The 25,100-nt window shown below is 42.9% G+C and overlaps 1 protein-coding gene across 11 annotated transcripts in view; it reads left to right on the top strand.

Moving 5' to 3' along the window:
- Positions 1–25,100, top strand: part of ZHX2 (zinc fingers and homeoboxes 2) — a 225,903-nt gene that overhangs the window by 184,911 nt on the left and 15,892 nt on the right. For 10 of the 11 annotated variants that reach the window (XM_069081265.1, XM_069081269.1, XM_069081266.1 and 7 more), the window contains one exon: positions 22,047–24,777. In XM_069081265.1, the coding sequence (XP_068937366.1) occupies positions 22,254–24,773 (2,520 nt within the window). In that variant the 5' untranslated portion in view covers positions 22,047–22,253 and the 3' untranslated portion in view covers positions 24,774–24,777. The remainder of the gene's footprint in view (positions 1–22,046; positions 24,778–25,100) is intronic. The other variant, XM_069081271.1, reaches the window with a different exon arrangement.

Genomic DNA, 25,100 nt, shown 5'->3' with positions numbered 1-25,100 from the left:
GATGGGAGGAGAAAGAGGGAAGGAAAATGGAGAGAGGGAGAAAGGGAAAGAGAGGCAGAGAGGGAAGACAGAAGGAAAAATGGAGAGGGGGGAGAGAAGCAAAGAGAAGGGGAAGGAGAGAAGACAGATGGAAGGAGGAAAGGGAAAGGAAAAGAGAAGAGAGAAGGAAGAGTGGAGAAAGGGAAAGAAAGGCAGAGTGGCAAGGAGGGAAGACAGAGAAAAGGAGAGAAACAGGGAAAGAGAGAGCAGGGGAAGGGAAAATGGAGAGAGAGGAGGGGAAAGGGAAAATAGAGGGAAAAGAGGAAAGGAGGAAAGACAGGGAAAGCAAAATGGAGCAAGAGAAAAAGGAAAGAGAGACAGGGAAAAAGAGAGAGTAAGAGAGGGAAGGAGGAAGAGAGAAACAGGCAGGAAAAGAAGGGAGGAGACACAAAGGGAAAGAGAAAGGGAAGGATGAAGAGAGGAAAAGAAGGAAGGAGAGTCATTTCCACACTTTTCTATTAATAAGAAATTTGGCCCCCTGGTGGTGCTGGTGCTTAAAAAAATGTAGATAAATAAATAAATGTAAAAAAAATAGCTTCTACTTTAATAGAAGATTTCAACATACTGTGAACAGAGCAGTGGATTAAGAGTCAGAGGACCTGCGTTCAGATTCTACCTTTGCTACTTCCTGTGTGATGTTGGAGTAAATTGCATCTTATTTAGCTCTTTGGGCCACAGTTACTTCCTCTATAAAATGAGGGGGTTAAGACTAGATGGCTTGTGAAGGCCCTTTTGACTCTCAAGCTATTGTCCTAGTTTTTAAGCCCTAGATCCTAAAGCCCTTTCAAAAAACTTTCCTGAAGGGCCTTGTGATCTGAGAACTGTCACTTCCTTTTTGTAGTTAGGAAAACAGCATGGTTCCAATATGTGCATTTGGTCCAGGCTAAGGATTAAAAGTTTAGAGCTAGAAGGAAGCTTAGTGGCCATCTTGTCTAATTCCTTCATTTTACAGATGAGGAAACTGAGGCATAGAGAGACATTAAATTACTTGTGTCTGCTGTACTATGCACTCAGTGTAAGTTAGTTTTTTCTTTGTTGGGGAGATTCCTGCTATTCATACATACCAATAGGACTTGTTGAGGGGGAGCCAGTTGTGACTTGTCATAAAAATCAGGTTTCTGGTCTAGTTCATGAAAATTTCCCAGGATAACCTTCAGAAAATCCCAAACTTCCCCCAGCCCTTTCACCTTAGATTTGTAAAGTAGGGTCAAGACATCCGCATTTCTTTTGCCCTTACTTTAGGGGATACAAGTACCTCCTCACCGCTGAACCCAAAATATTTTGTCAACTGTCCATTCAGACATAGGTGGCTGAATGTGTTAAGAGATACATCGTTTGCCCAAATTCTGAACCAAGCAACATCCTTTTGATGAGTTTTTCTGAGGGTTTCTCTCCATCAACCTCAGACTGGACAGATTCGTATAGCAAAGCTTGCTTCCTTACCTATCTCAGGTCTGTCCATTCTTTTTAAGGGTAGCTGCTCCAGAAAGCTGATTAAACTTTGACCTGTGTGAAGACTACACAACACGGAACCAAAAGATCCAGATTCTCTTACTAATAGTGTGACTGTAGGCAGCTTTTCTGAACCTCACTTGTAAATAAAAGGGAGGGGGAACATAGATAAAAAGATGGAATACTTCTGGAGAAAAGACAACATGATCACTGCCCTCGAAAAGATCTCAGGCTCATTATACTTCAAAAAAGGAACTCATTATCTTTACTTCTAAACCTTCCTGTCTTCTACACTTCCTCATTTCTGTTAAACATACCAACCTGAGAACACACTCAGATTCTCACAACATCAAGGTCATCCTTGCCTCTATCCCTCCCATATCCATTTAGTTTCCCAGTCTTATTAATTCTGTCTCCACACCATCCCTTTCTCTTTAACTTACAGGGGCTATCATCCATGTCCAGCCTCCTATGACCTCCTCCTTGGGCTATGGGCAGTAACCTGCTAATTGATCTCCTTGCTTTCAGCCTTTTTCTTCTTCAGTCCATCCCACACACAACACAGCTACTACTACATCATTTCTCTGCAAAAGAGTATTCAGAGGTTCTATGGCCTCTATGACAAAATACACACTCCTGTCTTAGCCCGTCATGCTCTGCCTCCAGCCCACATTTCCAGGTATTTTCCATTACTCCTCTTCATGAATGCTGTGTTCCAGCCAAGCTGCCCTCCCTGCTGTACCCCAAACCCAGCCCCAGTCTTCCATATAATAAGAGCTAGCATGGTAAGGTTTGCAAAATGCTTCACAAAAATGATCTCACTTAATGTTCACAACAACCCTGGGAAGCAGAGGATAGTATTAATCATCCCCATTTTACAGAGAAAGAAATGGAGGCACACACAAGTTAAGTAATATGTGTGAGGCCGGATTTTAAGTAAGACTTTCTTGATTCCAGGTTCAACACTGGCCTCTGCCCCCCTAGCTTCCTAGCCTTCCCTCCATATCTTTGCACAGGCTTTTTCACATGCCTAGAATGTCCTCTGCTATTGCCACTACCTCTCCCAGTCATTAGTATTTGTCCAGGCTGAACTCACACACCAATTCCTTTCCTGATCTCCATAGGTGCTAGTACCCTCTCTCCCTGTGCAAATTGTCTTCTGTTTATTTATCTAATGAATGTTGTATTCCCCTAGCTGAATATATCCCCCCTGACCCTGAGGTCAGCGACTATCTTATTTTGTTACTGTCTCTTCAGTGCCTAGCACGGTGCCATACATATGGCAGATACTTGATAAATGTTATGTTATTCTCCCAGGCACCTTGACTCACCCTCATCCCCCCATATCTAATCAGTTGTCAGATCCTGCATAATATCTCTCCTTTCTAACACCTCTCCTATAGATTACCTTCTCTTCTTCTGACCCAGCCACCACCCTGGTGCAGGTCCTCATTTCCTCACACATGGACAAATGGAATAGCTTGCTGGTGGGCCTCCCTCTCTCAGGTTTCTCCTGAATTCAGTCCATCTCCCACACAGCTGTCAAATTAATCTTCCTAAAGCACGGGTCTGACCCTATCACCCCCCTCTTCAGTAGTCTCCAGTGGCTCCCTATTACCCCCCCAATGTCAGATATAAAATCCATCTTTGGGCTTGTAAAACTCTTCCTAATGGGACCCTTTCCTCCCTTTCTAGGTTTCCAAATGCTCCGAAGTCTAGGGACAGCAGCCCTCCTTGCTGTTCCCCTTCAGACATTCCATCTCCTGACTCCAGTCATTTTCTCTGACATCCCCATGCCTAGAATGATCTCCCTCTTCATCTCTCCCACCCTGCCTTCCTTCTAGTCTCAGCTAAAGTCCTACCTCCTACAAGAAGCCTTCCCTGGGCCTCAATCTTAATGCCCCCCCAAACTTCTCTCAGTTTATCCTGTATCTTTCTAGTTGGTACATGGTGTTTTCCATGTCTTCCCTATAAGATTGCAAGCAGGGACTGTTTTTCTTTCTTTCAATTCTCAGCTCATTGCACAGTGTCCAGCACAACATAGGCACTTAATAAACGCTAGTTGACTTGAAAACGCCCCTTGGTTTGAAGTGGACTTGAGAATTTGAGGGACTCTCTTGTGGAAAAGGCACATGAACTCAATCTTCTTGGACTCAGACTACAGAACTAAGAACCAATAAGCAGAAGAGAAAAGTAAATTTCAGTTTACAAAAAAGGGGAGGCGGGGAGCACTGCCTAACCATTAAAGCTGTCCAAAAATGGAATTAATTGCCTTCGGCATTTCTGAACTTCTATTCTCTGGAGGTCTTCAGGCAGAGCCTTGGCTCAACTGGGTAACCACTTTGGGAAGAGGATATTATTGACAGCATTCATGATTTGGGCTGTGGTTAGACCAGATGACCTCCCAAGTCACTTCCAGCTCTAAGGGTCAGTGCTTTTATCTTTTAGAATCAAGGTAGGCAAGGCCCGGGTTGAAAGATAATCTCATTAGCAGCACACATCCTGGATAGGTAAGAAAGCAGAGAGGAACCTGATATTGAAACAAGGCTCTGCCTTCCTGGGCTTCTGTGAACTTCCTGCAGGCGGAGAGCTAATCCCAGCTAAGTGACTTGACCTAGGGAGAAGTGAAAATTGGTACAGACAATGGCAAAACAAAAATTCAGAACCCAAACACTAAAGCCCCTGTAGGCATGCACAACATCTTCTGCATATCCAGAAAAAGAAAAAATAACAGCCAGGAGTTTAGTTTTGACTAGACAGTTTACAGGAGGTTGGGGGGGGGGGGGTAAGGAGACTCATCCCTTGACTTGTCTAGACAAGTTTCTGACCTCCCCCCCACTGGATGTAGGAAGCCCCCATTTCATTTGGCTTTGCAAGGATAGTGCTTGCCACTTCTTCCTGTCACCATTGCTGTTCACCCCAGGAAGTCGAACAGACTGGTAGACATAAGAAATAAAGCAGAGGCTATTTAACCAGGGTCTTAATCTGGAGTCTACAGACCCTCAAGGGATCCATGGATAGATTGGATCAGAAAAATATTTGAATACCTATATTGGTTTCTTTTGTAAACCTGTGTATTTTATGCATTTAAAAGCATTATTCTGAGAGGGAGTCCATAGGCTTCCCCACACTGCCAAAGGGAACCATGATACCAAAAATGGTAAAGAACCTCCCTATAGAGAATATTCCTACAAAAGCAACCAATTAAAATTCAACTCTTATTAGGTGCTTATTATGTGCAGAAGCAAAATCAGAAAAGAGGGGTAGGCTGGGCACAGGAGAGGACCAGTAATATGACTAGCCTGGTTGCCTTGTTGGCAATGTCAAGAAGGTACTTTGGGCGGACCCCTTTTGTCAAATTTGCAGAAGGACATGGGCAAATGTTCCAGTTCTTCAAAAAGAAAAGAGAATGAGTCAGCAAACTATCAGGGAGTGAGCTGGACTTGTATTCCTGGCAAGCTATAAGAATATTATGAAGGTGAAAGTAGAAACTTGGCACGTGATTCCATATGCTGGGTGAGGGAGAAGAAACACTTGAGAACAGTTCTGAGCTTGTGAACCTGGATCGGTGTCAAGACAGTCTTGTCCTCAACAGAAATAGCAAAGTTTGAAGGAGGGACAGTTTGGGGGGGTGACCGTATTGGCCTATTTTCTTTTTGTAAATTCTTTTTTAAAATTTTATTTTGAACTTAATAAAGCAAGTTTTTCCATAACATAGTAGAATCGGAAAAAATTACACATTAGACTGCAAATCTATTATGTACAACTTGCTATTACTTTTAAATATATAATAAAGTTATTTAATTTTCCTTTTTCCCTTCCCTCCCCTACCCCCGCCCTAGAGATAGCTACCATTAGACACAAATATGTATGTGTGTATATGTATATATATATATGTAAAATCATTCTATACATGTATTTATCAGTCTTTTTCTGACTGCAGATAGCATCTTCCTCCATAGGTCCTTTGTAGTTAATTAGATGTTGATAATACCCAAAATTAGTTACTCAAAGTTGTTCTTAAAACGATATTGCTGTTACTTTATACAGTATTCTCTTGGTTCTGCTCATTTCAAACATGATGAGTTTGAGATGCCTACAGGACATCCAGATGGAGACGTTGAGAAGGCTGCGGATAGCTATTATGGGAGTGCGAGAGATAGAGATGTAGATTTGGAAGTCATCTGCATATAGATCCCTGAAACTCAGAGTGATGAACTCACCAAGGGAAGGGAGTGTAGAGACAGGAGCCCTTGGAGATACCCACAATAGTGGAATAGTCATGGATAATGAAACATCCCCAACTGACACTCAGAAGCAAGTCTTAACACTAGACAAACCAGGAGAAAAGTGTCAGGAAAACCCAGAAAAGAGAACATATGGCCGGCTGAACCAGATGCTACAGAGAGGTCAAAGCAGGATAAGAACCAAGAAAAAACTATTGCATTTTGCAATTAAGAAATTGTTTGTAACCTGGGAGATTGCAATTCCCATATAGTATTGGGTCAGACATGAGATTGCAGAGGATTGAGAAGTGAATGGGAAGTTCTGGAAATGGAAGAAGGAAGTATGAGATGATAAATCTTGATGGCAAGGTCAGCTGAAGGATTTTTAAAGATAGAAAAAACCTGAGTGTGTTTGTAGGAAGGGAAGACTGAAGATGAGAGAAAGGTGAAGGATGATGAAGGGGCCTACCTACCAGAGGAGAAAGAAGGGAGTGAAATCAAGGGCAGGTGTAGAGGTCGTGACCTTACAAGGAGAAGAGCAGAGATGGAGCAAAGGAGGGAGGAATGGGGGATGATGCAAAGGGGTTTTGAGTTGTAGATGAGAGGGAACACACGGGGGAACAGCTTCATGAGGTTCTTGGCTAACAAGGAAGCAGGGGGATGGTAAAGAAGGCCTAAAGAGAGAAGACAAAATCTGCAACAGCTGATGTGAGCAGTGTATTAAAAGATTAGTTAAGGAAGGATTGCGTGCACTCTTGAGCATGGGGGAAGGGTAAATAAAAAATTTGTACTTAATCTAGTCAGAATGTGAGATTCCTTCCAGCAGTTCTCAACAGAGGGTGAGTAGGCAATCTTGGGGCTTGGCAAGGCATTAGTGGTGATAGGATGAAGGGCAAAAGGATTCCAGGGGAGAAGACACCATATGGTTGAAATGCTTAACTACAAGGAAGAGCTGGAGTGAGTAGAGGTTGTGATGAAGAGGAAGGATAAGTCTAAGAAGAGTGAGCAGAGGGATAGATGTAAAGATAGGAATTTGTGATCAGAGAGAAGAATTTCCGAGTTCTGGATCATGGCAACAGAACACTTATAGGTAATGGTAGAATCAAAGGGAAGGCTTTTTCTGTGTGACAAAAGTGGAATGAAGGTGCTTCTCATGGCCCACAAAGAAGTTGGATAGGGGATCTCTGTGTCTAGTGAAGTCTCCAAGTAAGAGTGCAAACACATATTAAGCACCTACTGTATGTAAGGAGGAGAAATAGACTTGAGACAGTTACTGAACTCCTTTAGAAAAGAGAGATTTCGTGACCTTGCTCTCCATTTCCCCTTTGATGTTGGTGTTGAGTTGTTTTTCAGGTGGTATTTAGTGACCTCATTTAGGGTTTTCTTGTCGAGGATACTTTAACCATTTCCTTCTCCAGCTCATTTTACAGATGAGGAAACTGAGGCAAATAGGGAGTGAGTGTCTGAGGCTAGATTTGAACTCGGGAAGGTGAGTCTTCTGACTCTAGCCTTAGCACTGTATCCACTGTACCGCATAGGTGCCCTTCATTCTTACAGCCACAGTCATGTTTAAGGCCATTGTCACCTTTAGCTAGGCTATTGTGTTAGCTTCCTAGTTGGTATCTTTGCCCATTAGTCTCTCCTCCTTCCAGACTATCCTAAAATGTATGTTTGATCACATCACTCCCCTAGTTGCTAAACTCAAGAATCAAATAAAAACTCCTTTACTTGGCATTTAAAGCTTATCACAACCTGACTCCAACCTTCCTTTCCAGCCTTATTGTGTATCACTTCCCTTCATGTGCACTACAGTTCAGCCAAAATGGTCTTCAGACCATTCCTCTGAAAGATCATTCTGTCTTTCATTTCCATGCCTTTTCATTGACTGTCTCTCGTGCCTGGAATTTGCTCTCTACTCAACTCTGCCTCTAAGGATACCTAGTTTCTTTAAGGCTTAGCTCAGATGCACCCTTTCTCATAAACCCTTTCATGATCCCCTCCTCCTCTGTCCTCCATCCCCAGCTAGTAGAACCTTCCCCTCTGCATTTGTTCCGTTGTGCCTTACTCTTCGTGATCCCATTGCGGGGTTTTCTTGGTAAAGATACTGGAAATGCCTGAGGCTGAATTTGAGCTCAAGTCTTCCTTACTCCTGGCCAGGCTCTCTATCCAGTGCACCACCAAGCTGCCCATTCCTTCAGGTACCTTAAATCTATTTTCTGCATTCCTAACTGCATTGTAAACTCTTTAAGAGCAGACTTTTACTTTTATCTTTGTATTCCAAGCACCTACCACAATAGGTGCTTAATACCTGTTTATTTATTGTTAACCACTAGTTTAGAAAGTATTTCTCCAGCGTTTTTCCCTTCAGGGTCTTTTAATGACTGATAGCACCTGCTCATCAGGTTTGCAGATGAACCAGAGATGGGAGCCTTACCTAATACCTCCAAGTAGAGGTGTCAGAATCTGCCAGTAGAACTCCCCAACTTCACTGGGGAATGTTTAACAAAATGAACACAGAAAGTTCAGTATAACGTAGATAATGTTAATTTGTGGTTTTCCGAGTTCATATGCAACACTCGGGGATCCCTTCCTTTGGAGTTTGACACTACTGCCTTGGAGGACAGAGTGGGTTTTGAAAGGCCAAAACATTGGACAGAATTAAGATGAAACTCAATAGGGATACATGTAAAGTGAGATATTTGGGTACTAAAAAATCAACTTTAGAAATGCAAAGTTCAAGAGGTATGACTGGACAGTAATTATTCTGAAAATGATCTGGGGATTTTAACGAACTGAAAATTCATTATGAGTGAACAATGTGATATAATAGCCAAAGAAGCTAACTAGGTCTTAAGTTACATCAGGAAAAACATAGCATGCAGGACTAGGGAGACGATGGAACCTTTTATGCTATTCTGGTCACTGTTCAGAAATAGGTGTGACATTTTAGGAACGATATTGACAGTCTAGAGAGAATGGCTAGGGGAAGTAAAGGGCCTCAGGGTCATGACATATGAAGATCAATTGAAGAAACCCGTGGGATCCCTGTCTTCAAGTATAACAACTTCTCTCAATGGAAAAGAGAGCACTTATCCAGAAGGCAGAACTAGGAACAATGGGTAGAAGTTATAAAGAAGCAAATTTAAGCCAGATGTCTAAAAAAAAAAAAAAATCAGTCCTAACGAGATCCATCCAAAAGGGAACCAGTCTGCCATGTTACCCCTCACTAGAGATCTCCAAGCAAAGACCACTTGTCCAGTGTGTTGTAGAGGAGACTATTGGGTACAGACTAGAGTAGATGGCTTTGTAGGGCTCTTTCAACTCATGATTCTGTGATTCTGAAATAGATTCTATCAGTCACAATCGTTTGGTGAGCTCCCAGCACTATCCTGGTACCCTCCTGCCCTGTGCTCAGGAAGCAGAAAGACTGTGCCTCCCTCTACCACAAGAAGATGAAGCATGCCTAGAAGCTTGAAAGAAGCAAACGAAAAGATTCTCTAGCGTTGTCTATAAAACATATCCCTGAAGTCTTTTGGCTTCTCTGTGTTTTGATCACCAACGCTGATGGATTGTAAACCCAAGTAGGAACATCTAAACATTTGATAGCACCTTATTTATTTATTTTTATGGTATATAAAACTAGAATTGATTTTTTTTTCTTTCAGTCTCAGCAGGACTCTTCTTTCAGGAGCATATCATTCTCCCCCAAGCCCTAAAGGCTGATTGTATGTCTTTGTGATTATGTGTGCATATAGTTCTTATTCTTCTGTAAGGAGAGAGGGGAAAGAAATCTCAGCCATTGAAGGAATCTTATGAATCAAAAATAAGCTCCCAGAAATGGGCTTTGTGGTATTTTTCCTATTCATTCTTCTTTTGAATTGCTAACACATCAATAAAGTTGTAAGGGAACAAAGAGTCCATCTAGTGTCCAGTCTGAAGGATCCACTGTGGCATTCCTGGACTGCAGTCCTACCCACCATGAGGAGGAAGCCTCTGCCTTCTGAGGAATTCCTTTCACTTTTTTTGTTACTTCTTTCACTTTTAGCAAGAGTAACAGGCTAGCAGTCAGAGAATGGAGGGAGAGAAGGAGGGGGGAAGAGGGGACAGAAGAGTGTAGAGGGGGTAGGACATTGTATAAAGTGGAAAAAGGAATCATTCATTAACTGATTCACTGTCATATCACTAACTCAACAAACTCTAGTGGCTCCTATCACTTCCCAGATCAAATAGAAAATCCTCTGATTGACTTTTAAAGCCCTTTATAAGCTGTGTCCTTCCTATCTTTCCCATCTTGTTACCTCCTGCTCCCACTCATGTACTGCACAAAGAGACCCTGACCTCCTTGTTGTTACTCACCTGAGAGACTCGATCTCATGATTCCTGAGTGATTTCACTGGCTGTCCCCCATGCCTGGAATGTGCTCACTCCTCATCTTCTCTGATGTCCTTAAAGTCTCAGCTGAACTCCCACTTGTCGGTCCTCCTTGATCTTAATGCCTTCCCTCTGAGATCACCCCCAGTTTATCCTGTGTCTAGCTTGTTTGTGCCTAGATGTTTGCATGTTGTCTCCCCCATTAATGCAGAGATTGGTTTTCTACCTTTATTTGTATCCCTGCTCCCAGCATAGTGTTTGACACATAGTAGGCATTTAATAAATGTTTGTTAACTGACTCATTCACTATCATAGAATGCTAAAGAGTTGGAAGGGACCTCAGAGGTCAGTTTTACCTGAAGCCAAATCTGAGGGATTCTCAGTCACACTTACGGCAGACTTTGTGGTTAATAAAGTGCTTTCTTTGCAACTATCTTGTGTATTGTGTAGACAGGTAGTATGAAAGGAGAGAGGCAAGTGGGTGCCTACCTTTCAAACACAACTCTGATGCTCAAATCAAGGAAATATCTCCCAGATGTCCCCATCATCCCCTGTCAGCTGTGATTTTTTTTTCCTTTGAGCCAGGTATAAATGAATGGGGAAAAAACCCAAAACATTAAGGACTTTCTCAGTTCCAGGCACCGAGGGCTAAGCACTATGGATACAAATACAAAATAATTCCTGCACTCAATCAAGGAGCCAATGTTCTAACAGCACTTTGCTTACATCTCTCATACACTTACAGTATATTATTTTTTGACGATGGCAATAGCTGACATATAGCCCACTGTAAGGTTTGCTAAATGCACATAGAACATAGGACTGAAATCAACAGATGGTTGGAAGAGGAAATTGAGGTTCAGGAAGACTGTGACTTCCCCATAGTGCCCCTTCAGTCTGGGACTAGCTCCTTCTCTCAGGAAGACCTGAATTCAAATCTGACCTCAGATACTTATTGTTGTATGACCCTAGGCAAATCATTTCACCTGTCTGCCTCAGATTCCTTATCTGTAAAATGAGAATACTAGTAGCATGTACATCAGTAGGCTGTGAGAATAAAATAAGGTAATTTTGTAAAGCACTTTATCAACCTTGAAGTGCTATGTGTGTAAATGCTCACTATTAATCTGTCTGTATGCAGTTATTTGCGTATTCCCTCTCCCCATCAGAATGGGAGCTCCTCCAAGGCCAGGTCTGTGGTTTTGCCTCCCTTCATATCCCTAGAACTTAGCAAAGCACCCGGAACATAGTAGGGGCTTAATAAGTGCTTGTTGTCTGACCTCTAAGTAGAACTTCCAGATTCCCAGTCTTCCATGTTCAGCGCCCCCTCCATTATACTATAAAGACTGATGCTTTTTTCTTGCCAGATCATCTTTGAAAACTACAGTCTTAGAAAGTTATCTGGACGGGGCGGCCAGGTAGCACAGTGAGTAAGAGCACCGGCTCCAGTGTCAGGATGACCTGGAGATCGAATCCCAGGCTCAGACACTTAGCACCCACCCAGAAACACCTGGCTGTGTAACCTTGAGCAAGTTATTTAACACCAATTGCTTAGGGGCGGCCAGGTGGCTCAGTGAGTAAGAGCACTGGCTCCAGTGTCAGGATGACCTGGATCAAATCCGGCCTCAGATACTCAGCACCACACCCAGAAATAACTGGCTGTGTAACCTTGAGCAAGTTACTTAACCCCTATTGCTTTAAAAAAAAAAGTTATCTGGAAAGCTGAGAAGGGAGGAAAAGGAAGGAAGGGCTTATTCATCACCAACTGTGTAGCAGGCACTGTGATAAGCATTTTACAGACGTGCCATTTAATGTTTACAGCAACCCTGGAAGCTAGGTGCTATTATTAATCCCATTTTATGTTTGGGGAAGCCAAGGGAGACAGAAGTTAGGTAACTTACACAGCAAGTAAGTGTCTCAGGCCAAATTTGAACTTGGATCTTCCTGACTCTGATACCAGCTCTCTTTCCACAATGCTGTGCTGTCCCATTCCTTTACTAAACTTGAATTCACCTAAGAACTGGGATCCTGTTTTATGCATGTGTTACCTTTCCCAGAATTTAGCATGATGCTCTGGATATGTAGGAACTGCTTGTTGAATTCAGTCATGTGTTCCCTGTTCAATCATATGTTAACTGTCTCTTGCCTTTTTTGCATCCCCAGGCTTAACACAGGGCCTGGCACATAGTAGGCCTTTAATGAATGTTTATTAGTTGATTTATTAATTGACTGTAGAGAAAAAGAATCATAGATTTAACTCTGGAAGGGACCACAAAGGTCATCATGTCCAGCACCCTTGGCAGATGAGGACACTGGGGTGCAGAGAGGAGCTGACCAAGGTCAGACAGGAGGAATTAGTGGCAGGTCTGGGTTGTAACAACTTAGCTGAATCAGAATCCAAATGGATGTTTATCTAGAAAGTCTCTTGCTGTGGGGGTAGAGAACTCCTTTAGGCCTATGATGCTGTAATAGAAGCCACAAGGGTCCATTCCTCCATTTAGAGTCATACAGCCAGTTCTTGAGAACTAGTCCCTATTACATATATTAGACCCTGCTGTCTTTCTAGTGTATATAAGTTGAGAATTTTTTTCCTCAAATTCATGGATGACATTGGGATCGCTATGCTGGGCAGCCAGACTCCAAATGCTTGGTGGTCCCTCCTACCCTTACCGAATGTGACCTCCTAAGTCAAGAGGACAGTGAAGTACTCTGCACCCCAACTTTGACCCTGAATCTCATCCTAGAGAAGGGAAGGAGGCAGCATGAAATCACCAAATAGCCAACCCGTTTATTTCACAGATGGGTAAAATGGAATCCCAAAGAAGGGAAAAGAGAGGATCCATGGTTCAGAAGAGTAATACTTATGAAACACTATTGTTGCAGAGTAAAAAACATTGCCACTGGAAATGCATAAATCTGTATTTTTATTTACTGAGCTGATGAGAATATCCCAATAAGTAAGGTTTAGTGGGGCTTTATACATGTTCCCTAATGGGATGTGAGAAGCACTGTAGTCCTGTAGAGAGAAGACTGTGCTTCTGACTCCAAAGACTCGAGTTTGAGACGTATCCCAACCACCCTTTGTCTCTCTAACATTGGACAAGTCTCTCTCAGCCTAGTTTTCCTCATCTGTAAAATAGGAGTGACACTACTTAGTCTTCCTGGGGTGGTTGTGAGAATCAAATCAGACAAACATTGAGAAAGTATGTTATTAATTGTAGAGCACTGTGGTGCTGTAAGGCAGTATTGTGAGCCCTGTACAGTGGTAAATTCAGAAGTCAAATTGAGCAAGCTCTCAACAAGCGATTAATCACCAATTTCATGCAAGGCGCTAGAATGAGATCCAAAGGGCCTTCGTGACTCTGAAACTACTCTTTTCTTTGAATGTTAAAAGAGGAAATAATTATGAGAGTAGCATTAGCTCCTGGCCCAAAGCTTTTAAAACTAGAGTAGGAGGAGATGGGGATGGTATGGTGTGAAATTGAGGGGGAATGCTCATGGATTTATCAGTTCTGGTCCTGGCATCATCATGTATTTGACATTTAATAGCTGGGTGATCATGGGCAAGCATCTTACCTTTCTGAGCTTCAGTTTCTTCATCTGTAAAAAAGGTATAATAATACATGTAGAGTACACATAATTGTATATTATATACAGTTATATTATATATATATATACACCACTGTGGGCATAATAATACATGTAGACTTATGATAATTAAATGAGAGATTATGTAAAGTACTTTGCAATCCTTAAAGCAATATATAAATATCATCTATTTTTGTTTTACTTTGATAATAGAAGAGAAGAGGAATGACTAAGCCTGATGTGGCTTAGATGTTTAGCCAAGTACCTTTCCTCATCTTCTATTACTCCTATAGTTGATAAATCCCAGTGACTTCCTTTTACCTCCAGGATCAAATATAAAATGCTTTCTTTGTCAATAAATGAGCATTGTAGAGACAGAGATTTAATTTAAAGAAAACTTCCTAGTAATTAGAGCTGGTCAGATGTGGGGATGGGCTACCTCAGAGATCTTCAGGCAAAGGCTGATTGGCCACTTGTAGGGAGATGTTGTAGGAGGGAGTCCTCTCCAGGTGCAGATTAGACTAAGTGACCTGGAGGTCCCTTACAACTCTGAGATTCTGTGGTAATTTAATTCTTGTAAAAAGAAAAAACAACCTTCCAAAGCTTATACTGGCCCAGAAGCATGAGTTTTGTGCTAGAAGAGACTTTCAAAGCCATGTAGTCCAACTACCTTCTTTTATGGATGAGGAAACTGAGTCTCAGAGAGGGTGAGTGACCTTGCCCACACTGTAAGTAGCAGAAGCAAGGTTTAGAGCTAGGTCCTCTGACCCCCAAGCCAGAGGCAGGGCTATGCTGAAGCCAGCTAATATGGGCTCACGAGAGCCAATGGTTAACTTTTCAATGTGACCATTTACAACTCAGAAATCAGCCAGTACTACAAATCAGAACTGGACGAATTGTTTTGTTGATTGTCCAGACTTAAGAAGGTGAAGGAGAAAATGTTAACAGTGAAGATGAAGCTTAAAAGTGGGTTGGTTGTGCATTTTCATAGATCTGGTTGTTAAAACTTTACCAGCACACCCCTGGCCATAGGTCTTTCCATCCCCACCATATTGCCTCCATAGCACAGTCAGGCATCAGAGGTCGGACCAGGCCTACTTCAGTAAATTGATAAGATTTATTTGATTGGCAATGTTTGAGTATATAGTGATAATGGTGATTCTAATGCCTTTTAGCCCCCAATGTTCTGACCAGGGTCACAACAGCTCATGTAATAAAGACCAAAGGGGCAGTAAGGGAAGGGGGAAGAGGAAACACCTCTGAGGATGGATCCTGCTGTTCCAAAAGTACAAAGTCCCTTTCTTGGTGGTCAATTCCTTTAAATTGTTTATTATGTTAAGTAGGTTAAACATTTCTCTTGAATTCTGATCTATGTGTTCATGCTTGATGTTAGAAAAGCTTTCTGACATTTAGAGCTGTCTGAAAGATGTAGCTGCATTTAGGTGATGCAGTGGATAGAGTACTGGGCCTAAGTCAGAAAGACTCAACTTTCTGAGTTCAAATCCAGCCTCAGACACTCACCAGCTATGTGTCCCTGAGAAAGTCACTTAACTTTGTTTGACTCCGTTTCCTTCTCTGTAAAATGAGGTGGAGAAATTAATGGCAAGCCACTCCAATATCTCTACCAAGAGAATACCAAATGGGGTCAGAAAGAGTCAGACACAACCAAGAAAGACCAAAACTAAAATGGAAAAAGAAAAAAAGATGTAACTATGTAGTATAGTGAATCCACTGATAGGCCTGGAATCAGAAAAACCTGAGTTCAAATGTGGCCTCAGATATTTACAAGTTTTGTAACCTCTGTTTGCCTCAGTTCCCTCAGCTATGTAATGGGAATGATAGCACCTACCTCCCAAAGCTTTTGTGAGAAACGAATGAGATCATATCTGTAAAGCACTTAGCACAGTAGGTGCTTAAAAAATGGTTATTCCCTTCCCCACTTCCTGGGGACATAAATAGAAAAAAATAAGACAGCTGCTGCTCATATTCTCGTGGGAAGAAATAATACTTGGAAAACTAAAGATTCAACTTATAGTCACCAGTGGTTATTACAGGTTATAAACCAGTCTCCATTTCACAGACAGAAAAAAGAAGGGAGACAAAGGGCAGGAATAGATAGAATGATCAATGTGCCCTGAAGTCAGAGGACTCGGGTTCAAATATAATCTCTGACCCTTAATACCTGGGTGACAGTGGACAAGTCATTGAAACACCCCGGCCTCATTTCGTACAATTAAGGGACTGAATTTACACAGTCTCTAGGCTCACTTCCTATTCTTTGATCCTATGAGAATAGAGCTAGGGAGCCGGGAACAGTAGCCAGAACCACTGGTTTATGCTCTTCCACCCCTTTTCCTGATGATGCCCCTTCCTCTGGCGTGTGTAGAGAGGGGACCTGCAGGGCTCTGCCCCTCAAAGCCTCCTTTTGGCAGCTTTGATCTCTTGACAGGATACATCCTTGGCAGTCTCCCGAACAGCACTGTTATTTTCTCTGACAGTTCCAGGGAAAAGCCATTAAATTAGAAGTGGCACCCCCTCCAAAGCCATGAGGTGGGAGGCTTTGAAATCTGGCACATTGTTCCTTTGAGGGGCTGAAAGCTGACAGGTACCTCTAGGGTACAGGGTGCTTGGTTCTGACAATCCTAGGCTGCTCTCCAGTCCCTGTTAGGTTAATGTGGTCCTGAGGATGTCGAGTACCTCCAGAGTCTGACTGCTCACTGTCTCATGACTTCAAATGCTTCATTAGAGAGTTCAAATGTCAGGGGCATTTCCCTCGTCCTGACAAGTAAGCTATGTGTCATCTGCTTGGAGACAAGGGGCCGTCAGGCTCTTTGACCTATTTTCTCTGGCCCCTAAGACTGCAGGCCACTTTGGGGAAAGGGCAAGAAGTGTCACCAGACCAGAATACCTGTCATTGGTGCAGAAAAAAGCCTTGTTCTTAGAATAATAGTAGAGTAGAAAAAAATAGGTGGGCACTGAAGGAACACAGGGATGGAGAAAAGTCCCTTAGGAAAGATTTGGTTGTGCCATTATACAAGTCAACCTTTTGTAAATTCAGTTTGGTGAGAAAGAGGGAGTGTGTTAAACTGGGAGGATAAATGCCCAAAATTGTAATAAGCAACTCCTAGAATTTTAAAACAATTCAGCAGTCTGCTGGCCAAAATAGCTTCAGCAGAGCCAGATGATGCCATGACTGCTTTAATTTAGGACTTAACGAGGACCTCATTCATGTGCCGGGTTTGGGATTTCATTAATAGAAACACAGAACCTCGGAATTGGGAGGGACATTTGTAAGGTGCCTGATCCAACCCATTTCTAAACAGGAATCCCTCTACAAAAAGGGTCCTTAAGCACTTTTATGTCACACCTGGGCAACCTGGTGGACCCCTTTTCTGAATAATGTTTTTAAATGAATAAAATAGAATACATAGGATTACAAAAGAAACGAATCACATTGAAATGCAATTATCAGAATTATTTTTTTTTTAAGTTCCCAGGCCCCAGGTTAAAAATACATGCACCAGGGTATACCAATTCTGGTCATCGACCTTCTGCTTAAAGGCCTCCAGTAACAGTGAAACCACTACTTCCTGAAACATCCCATTGTACTTTTAGACAACCAGCCCTGATTGTTAGGAAGTCTTTCCTTGTGTTGTACCCTCTCCACAACTACCAACTATTGATCCTGTTTCAGCCCTCTGGAGCTAAACAAGACAATGGGTCATTCTTCTACCTTACAGGCCATCAGATACCTAAAGACACCTATAATGAACCTCCTTCCCACCTACCCCCCTCTCAAAAAAAATTACTTTTCCAGGATAAATATACCTAATTAGATCAGCTGGTTAGGATATGACATAATCTCAAGGCTCTTCACCTTTTCTGCTCTTCTGATGGTTTTTATAAAATATTGGCATCTGGAATTGAACCTCCAAAACCTTCAGGAGTGTTCTGACTATGGCAGAGAACAGCGGGACTGTTGCCTACCTGTCTTGTCCTGGGTACGATTAATGCATCATGATATTACAGCGTTGTTTTTAGCTGTTATGTTACTATCCCTCCTCCATCCCATACTTTTAATTCATATGCATGTCTTTCTAGAACCTTCATCACTGTCTTCTCTTCCTATCCCCTAACTTTACTCCCATTCTTCTTTTACTTACCAAAAAGGGAAGGAACACCAAGTTGGCAAAGTCCAGCCCCTCAAGAAGCAACTTGGAGAAGCACCATTTTTTGTACCTGTCTCTGCCCTGACAATACACAACAATCCTGGCAGAGACAGTGCCCTGAAATCAAAGAATCACAGTTGGAAGGGGGATTCCTGAAGTCATTTAGTACAACCCTTAGCTGAAGCAGAAACTCCCGATAAAGTTTCCCCCAACGGTTTCTCTAGCCTGTACTTGAATCCTTCTAGCAACAGGAAACATACCCCATGAGATAATGTTAGGAAAAATCACTAAGAATTCTCTCCAAATGTTGGCCCAAATCCTGCCTCCCTGGAATTCCCACTTATTGATCTTAAATCAGAGATTGGATCATAGATCCGGGATCTGGAAAGAACCTCAAAGGTCATATATCCCTCACCCCCACCCTTGGTTTTATAGATAAGGGGAAAAAAGCCCATAATAGTAAAGTGACCTGCCCAAAGTCATACTGGTGGTAAGGGATTTGAACCAAGGTCTGATTCCAGTTCTTTCTACTGTACCATGATCCTCTCTGGATTCTTGTCACTACTCTATACTTTCCTGTGTGTGTGCATGTGCGTGCGTGCATCTACCCAGAATGAAAGCAGTGTATGGATAGAAATTTTAAAATGTCAACCCTCCAGGAATCACCTGGAACAGATTTGACATGACTAGTGAAGACAAAAAGAAGGAGTCTCCCAATGAAAGATAATGCCTGGATTCTTAGGTGGAAACTAAACTCTTAGAAGAGAGCAAACAAACATATATGTTTATCTACTTCAGTCCAGTGTGATGTTTTGCATTTTCTTTTTTTCTCCAACCTCATTTAGTTCCCCAGTTATCTTTCTTGCATGTCATATGATCCATGAGAGGCAATGAATAAGACTGATTTCATCTGCCACTAAAAGAACTCATGAGAAACAATTAGGTGTTTAAGTGAAGGTTTGGATTGTTGGGTTTTTTCTCTCAGTACACAGAGTTTGCTGTTAACCTAATTTAGAGACACTAGTAAGTCTGGTTCAGAGTTCAAGGAGTAATTCAGTGAACACAGGTTTAATGTAACTTGTACCATCCAATACAGAAATAATTTGTTAGGTAATTCTTTATTGTTCCATCCATTGACCAGTCTATAACTGAACTAAAGACGTGGTTTGTCTCAAAGGCCCTGAAGCCATATGTCTGTACATGTCACCCATAGGATATCAGTCAGTAGGCTTTTTTTAATAAGTTTATTTATTTTTAGTTTTCAACCTTCATTTCCATAAGTTTTAAATTGTCTTCCCCTTCCTCTTCTCCCCCTTCCCAAGACAGTGTATGGTCCCATATAGGCTCTACACATACATTCCTATTAAACATTTTTTTTTTTTTGCTTTTTGGAGGGGAGAAGACAGGGCAATTGGGGTTAAGTGACTTGCCCAAGGTCACACGGCTAGTTTTGTGGTAAGTGTCTGAGGCTGGATTTGAACTCAGGTCCTCCTGACTCTAGGGCCAGTGCTCTATTCACTGCACCACCTAGCCACCCCCTGTTAAACATATTTTCACATTAGTCATGTTGTATGGAAGAATTAGAACAAATGGGAGGAACCATGAGAAAGAAAAACATAAAACAAAAAAAGAAAGTAATCTGCTTCTCTCTGCATTCAGACTCCATATTTCTTTTTCTGGATATGGATGGCATCTTCCATCATGAGTTCTTTGGAATTGTTTTAGGTCCTTGCATTGCTGAGAAGGGCTAAGTTTATCTAAGTCAGTCATCACACACTGTCAGCAAAGCTTTTTTAAAGCACCTATTATGTATTAGGTGATGGCACCATGGATAGAGCCCCAGGCCTGAAGTCAGGGAGACTTATCTTCCTGAGTTCATATCTAGCCTGAGACACTTACTAGCTGTGTGACCCTGGGCGAGTCTTTTTTTTGGGGGGGGAGTTGCTTTTTGGAGGGAGAGGGCAAAGAAATCGGTGTTAAGTGACTTGCCCAGGGTCACATGGCTAGTGTTAAGTGTCTGAGGTCAGATTTAAACTCAGGGCTTTCTGACTCCAGGGTCAGTGCTCTATTCTCTGCACCACCTAGCCACCCCTAGGCAAATCATTTAACCCTGTTTGCCTCGGTTTCTTCATCTATAAAATGAGCTAGAGAAGAAAATGGCAAACCACTCCAATAACTTTGCCAAGAAAACCCCAAATGGGATCACAAAGTCAGACGCAACAAATGACTGAACAACGACATAAGAGCACTTTTTTATATGTTACATCATTCGATAGGAACAGCAATTCTGAGAGGAAGTTACTGTTATTATCCCCATTTTATAGATGAGGAAACTGAGGCTGAGAGAAGCAAAGTCACTGGCCCAGAGTCACACAGCCTGTGTGATGCAGGATTGAATGTCAGTCTCACTGACCCCAAGCCTGTCTGAGCCACAACCTGTCTAAAAATAGACAGGAATAAGGTGATTTGGGGGGAAGGCAGTAACCCCCAGGGTGGGGAGAGGGGGACAGGCAGGATCCAGAAACGCCTCCTGTTTGAGATGGTGTTTGAGCTAAGCCTTGAAGGAAGTTAGGGTTTCTAAGGGATGGAAGTGAGGAGGGAGGGCATTCCAGGCAGAGGGGTGGCGGTGGGAATTGCATTGCTAAGAATGAGAAACAGCAAGCCCATTTGGCTAGACCGCAAGGAGTATGGAGGAGAGTAACGTACAATAAGGCTGGAAAGAGAACATTGGAACCACATTGTAAAGAGCTTTATATTTATTCCCAAATGTATTAAGTAGGGGTGTCATATGGTTAGATTTGTGCTTTAGGAAAATCCCTTTGGCAGCAGGGTGGTAGATGTATCAAAGTCAGGGAAGACTTGAAGCAGAAAGCTATTTCCAGCCATTCGAAAGAATGCTCAAAATGGAGGGAGAGAACAAGCATTTATTAATCACCTACTATATACCAGGCACTGTGATAAGCTCTTTTTAAAAATATAATCTCCTTTGATCCGTACAGCAATGCTACAAGGTGCAAATACTATTATTATCCCCATTTTAGAGAGGAAACTGAGTCAGACAGCAGTTAAGTGCCTGAGGCCAAATTTGAACTCGGTTCCTCCTGACTCCCGTGCTTTGTCCACTGTGCCACCCAGCTTGTCTGATGGACATCTGTCAAAACAGCTGACGTTTCTATGGGGCTTTGCAGTTTACAAAATGCATCTGCATACATTAGCTCACTGCATCCCTACAGTAACAGCTTATGTTTATGTGGTACCTTAAGGTTTGCAAAGTGCTTTACTGATACCGTGTGACCAGGGGGAAATTATCTAACTTGTTAGTGTCCTCAGACACCTTCCTTCATTACAGAGGAGAAATCATGTCTAGACCAAAACACAGATCTTGCGTGATAGGTAGTACAACTTATTATTATCCTTGGTATATAGGTGAGAAAAATGAGGCCAAGGAGACTCAAGTGGCTTTTCTAAGGGGGTCTAGCTGCCAAATCTTTAAGTCAGGGCTTCTGACTGTCCAGTGTTTTTTTCCAGTAGATAGTGGTACAAAGCAAGTATCTCATTGGGTACCTCAAATTAGTCACAGGGTGGGAGAATCACAAGGGACCCAGTAGCCACCTAATCCACCCCCTACCCAAGAGGAATTCCCCCATAACATATCCAGCAGTCAGTTATCCAGGCTCTGAACTAAAGACATCCACTGAGAGTTCCTGCTCCTCCCTTCCATTTCAGGATACCTCTAATTGTGAAAATCTCCCTAGCATCAGATCTACACTTGCCTTTTACTGCTGTCACTTCTTTCCTGATTATGCCCTCTTGGACCAGATAGAATAATCAGGCACACAAGCATGGAGATCTTCTCATTGACCTGATGCTTCTTTCCTTCCCCATCGTTCCCCAAACCATCCCTCCAAAGGGAAGCATTCAACACCTTTTATCTTTTTTTGTCCTGTCTTCTCCTAAGCCATGGAATGATTATTGCTATCCTTGTTCTTGCTTTGGACCTGTTTTCTCCTTTCTTCCCACAAAATTGATTATTCTTGGTTGGGACCCCCATTCCCCCAAACCTTTTTTGTGGTTACAGAGTTATTGAGGTGGCAATTGGGATGGGTTTTATGGGAGCGACTCAGATAAATATTTAGCCTTTTTTTTGTCTTTAAGTATACCAGGAAGAGAAACTGACCCTGCCTTTGTTCTTCTCCAACAGATATAATGTGGTCTGATGTGTTTAGTGGATGAAGCTGACAGAAGCCATTTTCTGAGCTGAAATCCTTCTGAAAACAAACACTAGACTCGAACGTTTGAAGGAAGCCAAAGCCATTTCAAAAGTAAAGCCCTTCTGGATCATTCCCCATATTTTGCTGCCCCCCCCAAAAAAAAAATAAAATAAGACATTGCACACCAGACAGATACCATGGCAAGCAAAAGAAAATCGACAACTCCGTGTATGGTCCGGACATCCCAAGTAGTAGAGCAAGAAGTGCCCGAGGATGTTGACAGAGGCAAAGATAAAGAGGCCGGAGCTCCCCAGCCTGACGCTGGTAAAGATGGTTGGACCACAGAGCCTGAGAGCTCTTCCAAAGAAAGTGAATTAATGGAGGTGAAGTCAGCGGCAGAGAACCAATCCAAAAAACTCCAGGGGGGTTACGAATGTAAATACTGCCCATACTCTACACAAAACCTGAATGAGTTCACGGAACACGTGGACATGCAGCATCCCAATGTGATCCTCAACCCACTCTATGTGTGTGCGGAATGTAACTTCACCACCAAAAAGTATGATTCCTTGTCCGACCACAATGCCAAGTTCCACCCTGGGGAGACAAACTTCAAGCTGAAGTTGATTAAACGCAATAACCAAACGGTTTTAGAACAGTCCATCGAAGGATCCAACCATGGTGTGACCATCAGTGGCAGCAACCTGGGGAGTGGCGACAGCGACCCCGGGATCTCTATGAGTAAGACGCCTATCATGAAACTGGGGAAACCCAAAGTTGATGCCAAGAAGGCACCCAGGAAACCAGAAGAAAGTGGGTCTGATAACCATGTGGAAGGGAACACCACCGCCCGGGTGGTGACAGAGGCTGCCGAGGCTTTTGCAAGGCTTAATGGCATTGAACTGCTTCAAGACTCACTAGGGCACGTGATGCCTTCTGTACAGCTACCACCAAATATTAATCTTGTCCCCAAGGTCCCTGTCCCATTGAATAGTACCAAATATAACTGTGCCCTGGACACCAATGCCACCATGATTAACTCCTTCAACAAGTTCCCTTACCCAACACAAGCTGAGCTGTCATGGTTGACAGCTGCCTCCAAACACCCGGAGGAGCACATCAGAATCTGGTTTGCCACCCAGCGCTTGAAGCACGGTATAAGCTGGTCTCCAGAAGAGGTAGAAGAAGCGAGGAAGAAGATGTTTAATGGGACGATCCAGTCAGTCCCCCAGACTATCACTGTGTTGCCAGCCCAGTTGGCATCCACCAAGATGTCCCAGCCCATTATCCAGACTGCTTTACCTTGCCAGATCCTTGGCCAGACCAGTCTTGTTTTGACCCAAGTGACTAATGGATCGACAGTTTCGTGCTCCCCCATCACACTTGCTGTCGCGGGGGTGACCAATCATGGCCAGAAGAGACCTTTACCAAATCTCCAAGCAGCTCCAGAGCCCAAACGAGCCCATGTGGCCCAGGTTCCTGAGCCCCCACCAAAGGTAACCCCCACAATACTGCCCCCAACAAATGATCGGAAAAAGACAAAAGAACAGATAGCTGAGCTGAAAGCAAGCTTCCTCCAGAGTCAGTTCCCTGATGATGCTGAAGTCTACAGGCTTATTGAGGTCACTGGCCTCGCCAGGAGTGACATCAAGAAATGGTTCAGTGATCACAGATATAGGAGCCAAAGGGGCATCGTGCATATCACCAGCGAGTCCCTTGCCAAAGATCAGCTGGCCATCGCAGCTGCCCGGCATGGACGTTCCTACCATGCGTACCCAGACTTTGCCCCACAAAAATTCAAAGAAAAAACACAGGGTCAGCTTAAAGTTCTGGAAGATAGTTTCATGAAAAGTTCTTTCCCCACCCAAGGAGAATTGGATCAGCTCAGATCAGAAACCAAGCTGAGCAGAAGAGAAATTGATACCTGGTTTTCAGAGAGGAGAAAGCTTAGGGACAGCATGGAGCAAGCCGTTTTAGACTCCATGGGATCCAGCAAAAAGAGCAAAGAAACAGTGGTCCCCAATGGTACTTTATCTCGGCTGGATCAGCTTTCTAGTGCCCAGCTGGCCAGTTCTCTCTCCAGCCCCTCCGCAGCAATGATGAAGAACCAGGAACAAATACACCTCCTGAAGAGTACATTTGCAAGAACCCAGTGGCCCACCCCACAGGAATATGACCAGTTGGCAGCAAAAACTGGTCTGGTCAGAACTGAAATTGTGCGTTGGTTCAAGGAGAACAGATGCTCATTAAAGACTGGAACCTTAAAATGGATTGACCAGTACCAACAACACGCTATGGATGGCCATGGTAACGAGTCCGTCCTGAGAAAGGGAACACCGCACCTTGCTGAAAATCCAAAGAATGGGGGTGAGATGGTTCAGCAATATTTCAAGGACCACAAAAAGCTGAGTGAAGAGGATTTGGACAAACTGGTGACCAGGGCAAAAGTGGGTTGCGAAAAGACCAAAGACTCCTTGCCGGGCAAGACAACAGAGGCCGCTTCGGACAGATCTGAAGGTAACAGCCGGGATGGTCATGGCAGTGATGAGAATGAGGAGTCTGATGTTGTGGACTGGGTAGAGGTGACGGTTGGGGAGGACGATGGCATCTCAGACTGTACAGATAGCTGGAGTCAAGCAGCACCAGAGGGTCGAGCGGAGTCGACCAATTATGATTCTGATTCTGAAGGTGTAACTGAAGACACTGGCCACGTTTAGACAGGTAATTCAGCCTTGGAAGTAGTAACTTGTCTAAATCACTCCCAGGCAAAGAGTCAGAGGGAAAGAGATAGATTTCTTTTGTTATTATTTTTTTAAAAAACAATTGGTATATTTCCATTAGGGAAAATGAATGAGGGAGAATCTGGGATGTGCCCAATTTTTAAAATAAGTTATATATAATATATATATACATATATGTAACTACATATGTATACATAAGCATATGTGTTTATATACACATATAGCTACATATTTAAATCACTGTGTAGAGATATAGGGTCAGCTAGGTGGCACAGTGGATAGGGCCTGGAGTCAGGAAGACCC

This window comes from Petaurus breviceps, unplaced genomic scaffold, assembly GCF_028583685.1.
Source record: "Petaurus breviceps papuanus isolate PSGF00001 unplaced genomic scaffold, PetGlider_PUasm1.0 98, whole genome shotgun sequence".
NCBI classification, from domain to species: Eukaryota; Metazoa; Chordata; class Mammalia; order Diprotodontia; family Petauridae; genus Petaurus; species Petaurus breviceps.
Note: the sequence above shows the minus strand (reverse complement) of the source record. Positions and strands in the feature narration are given on the sequence as shown.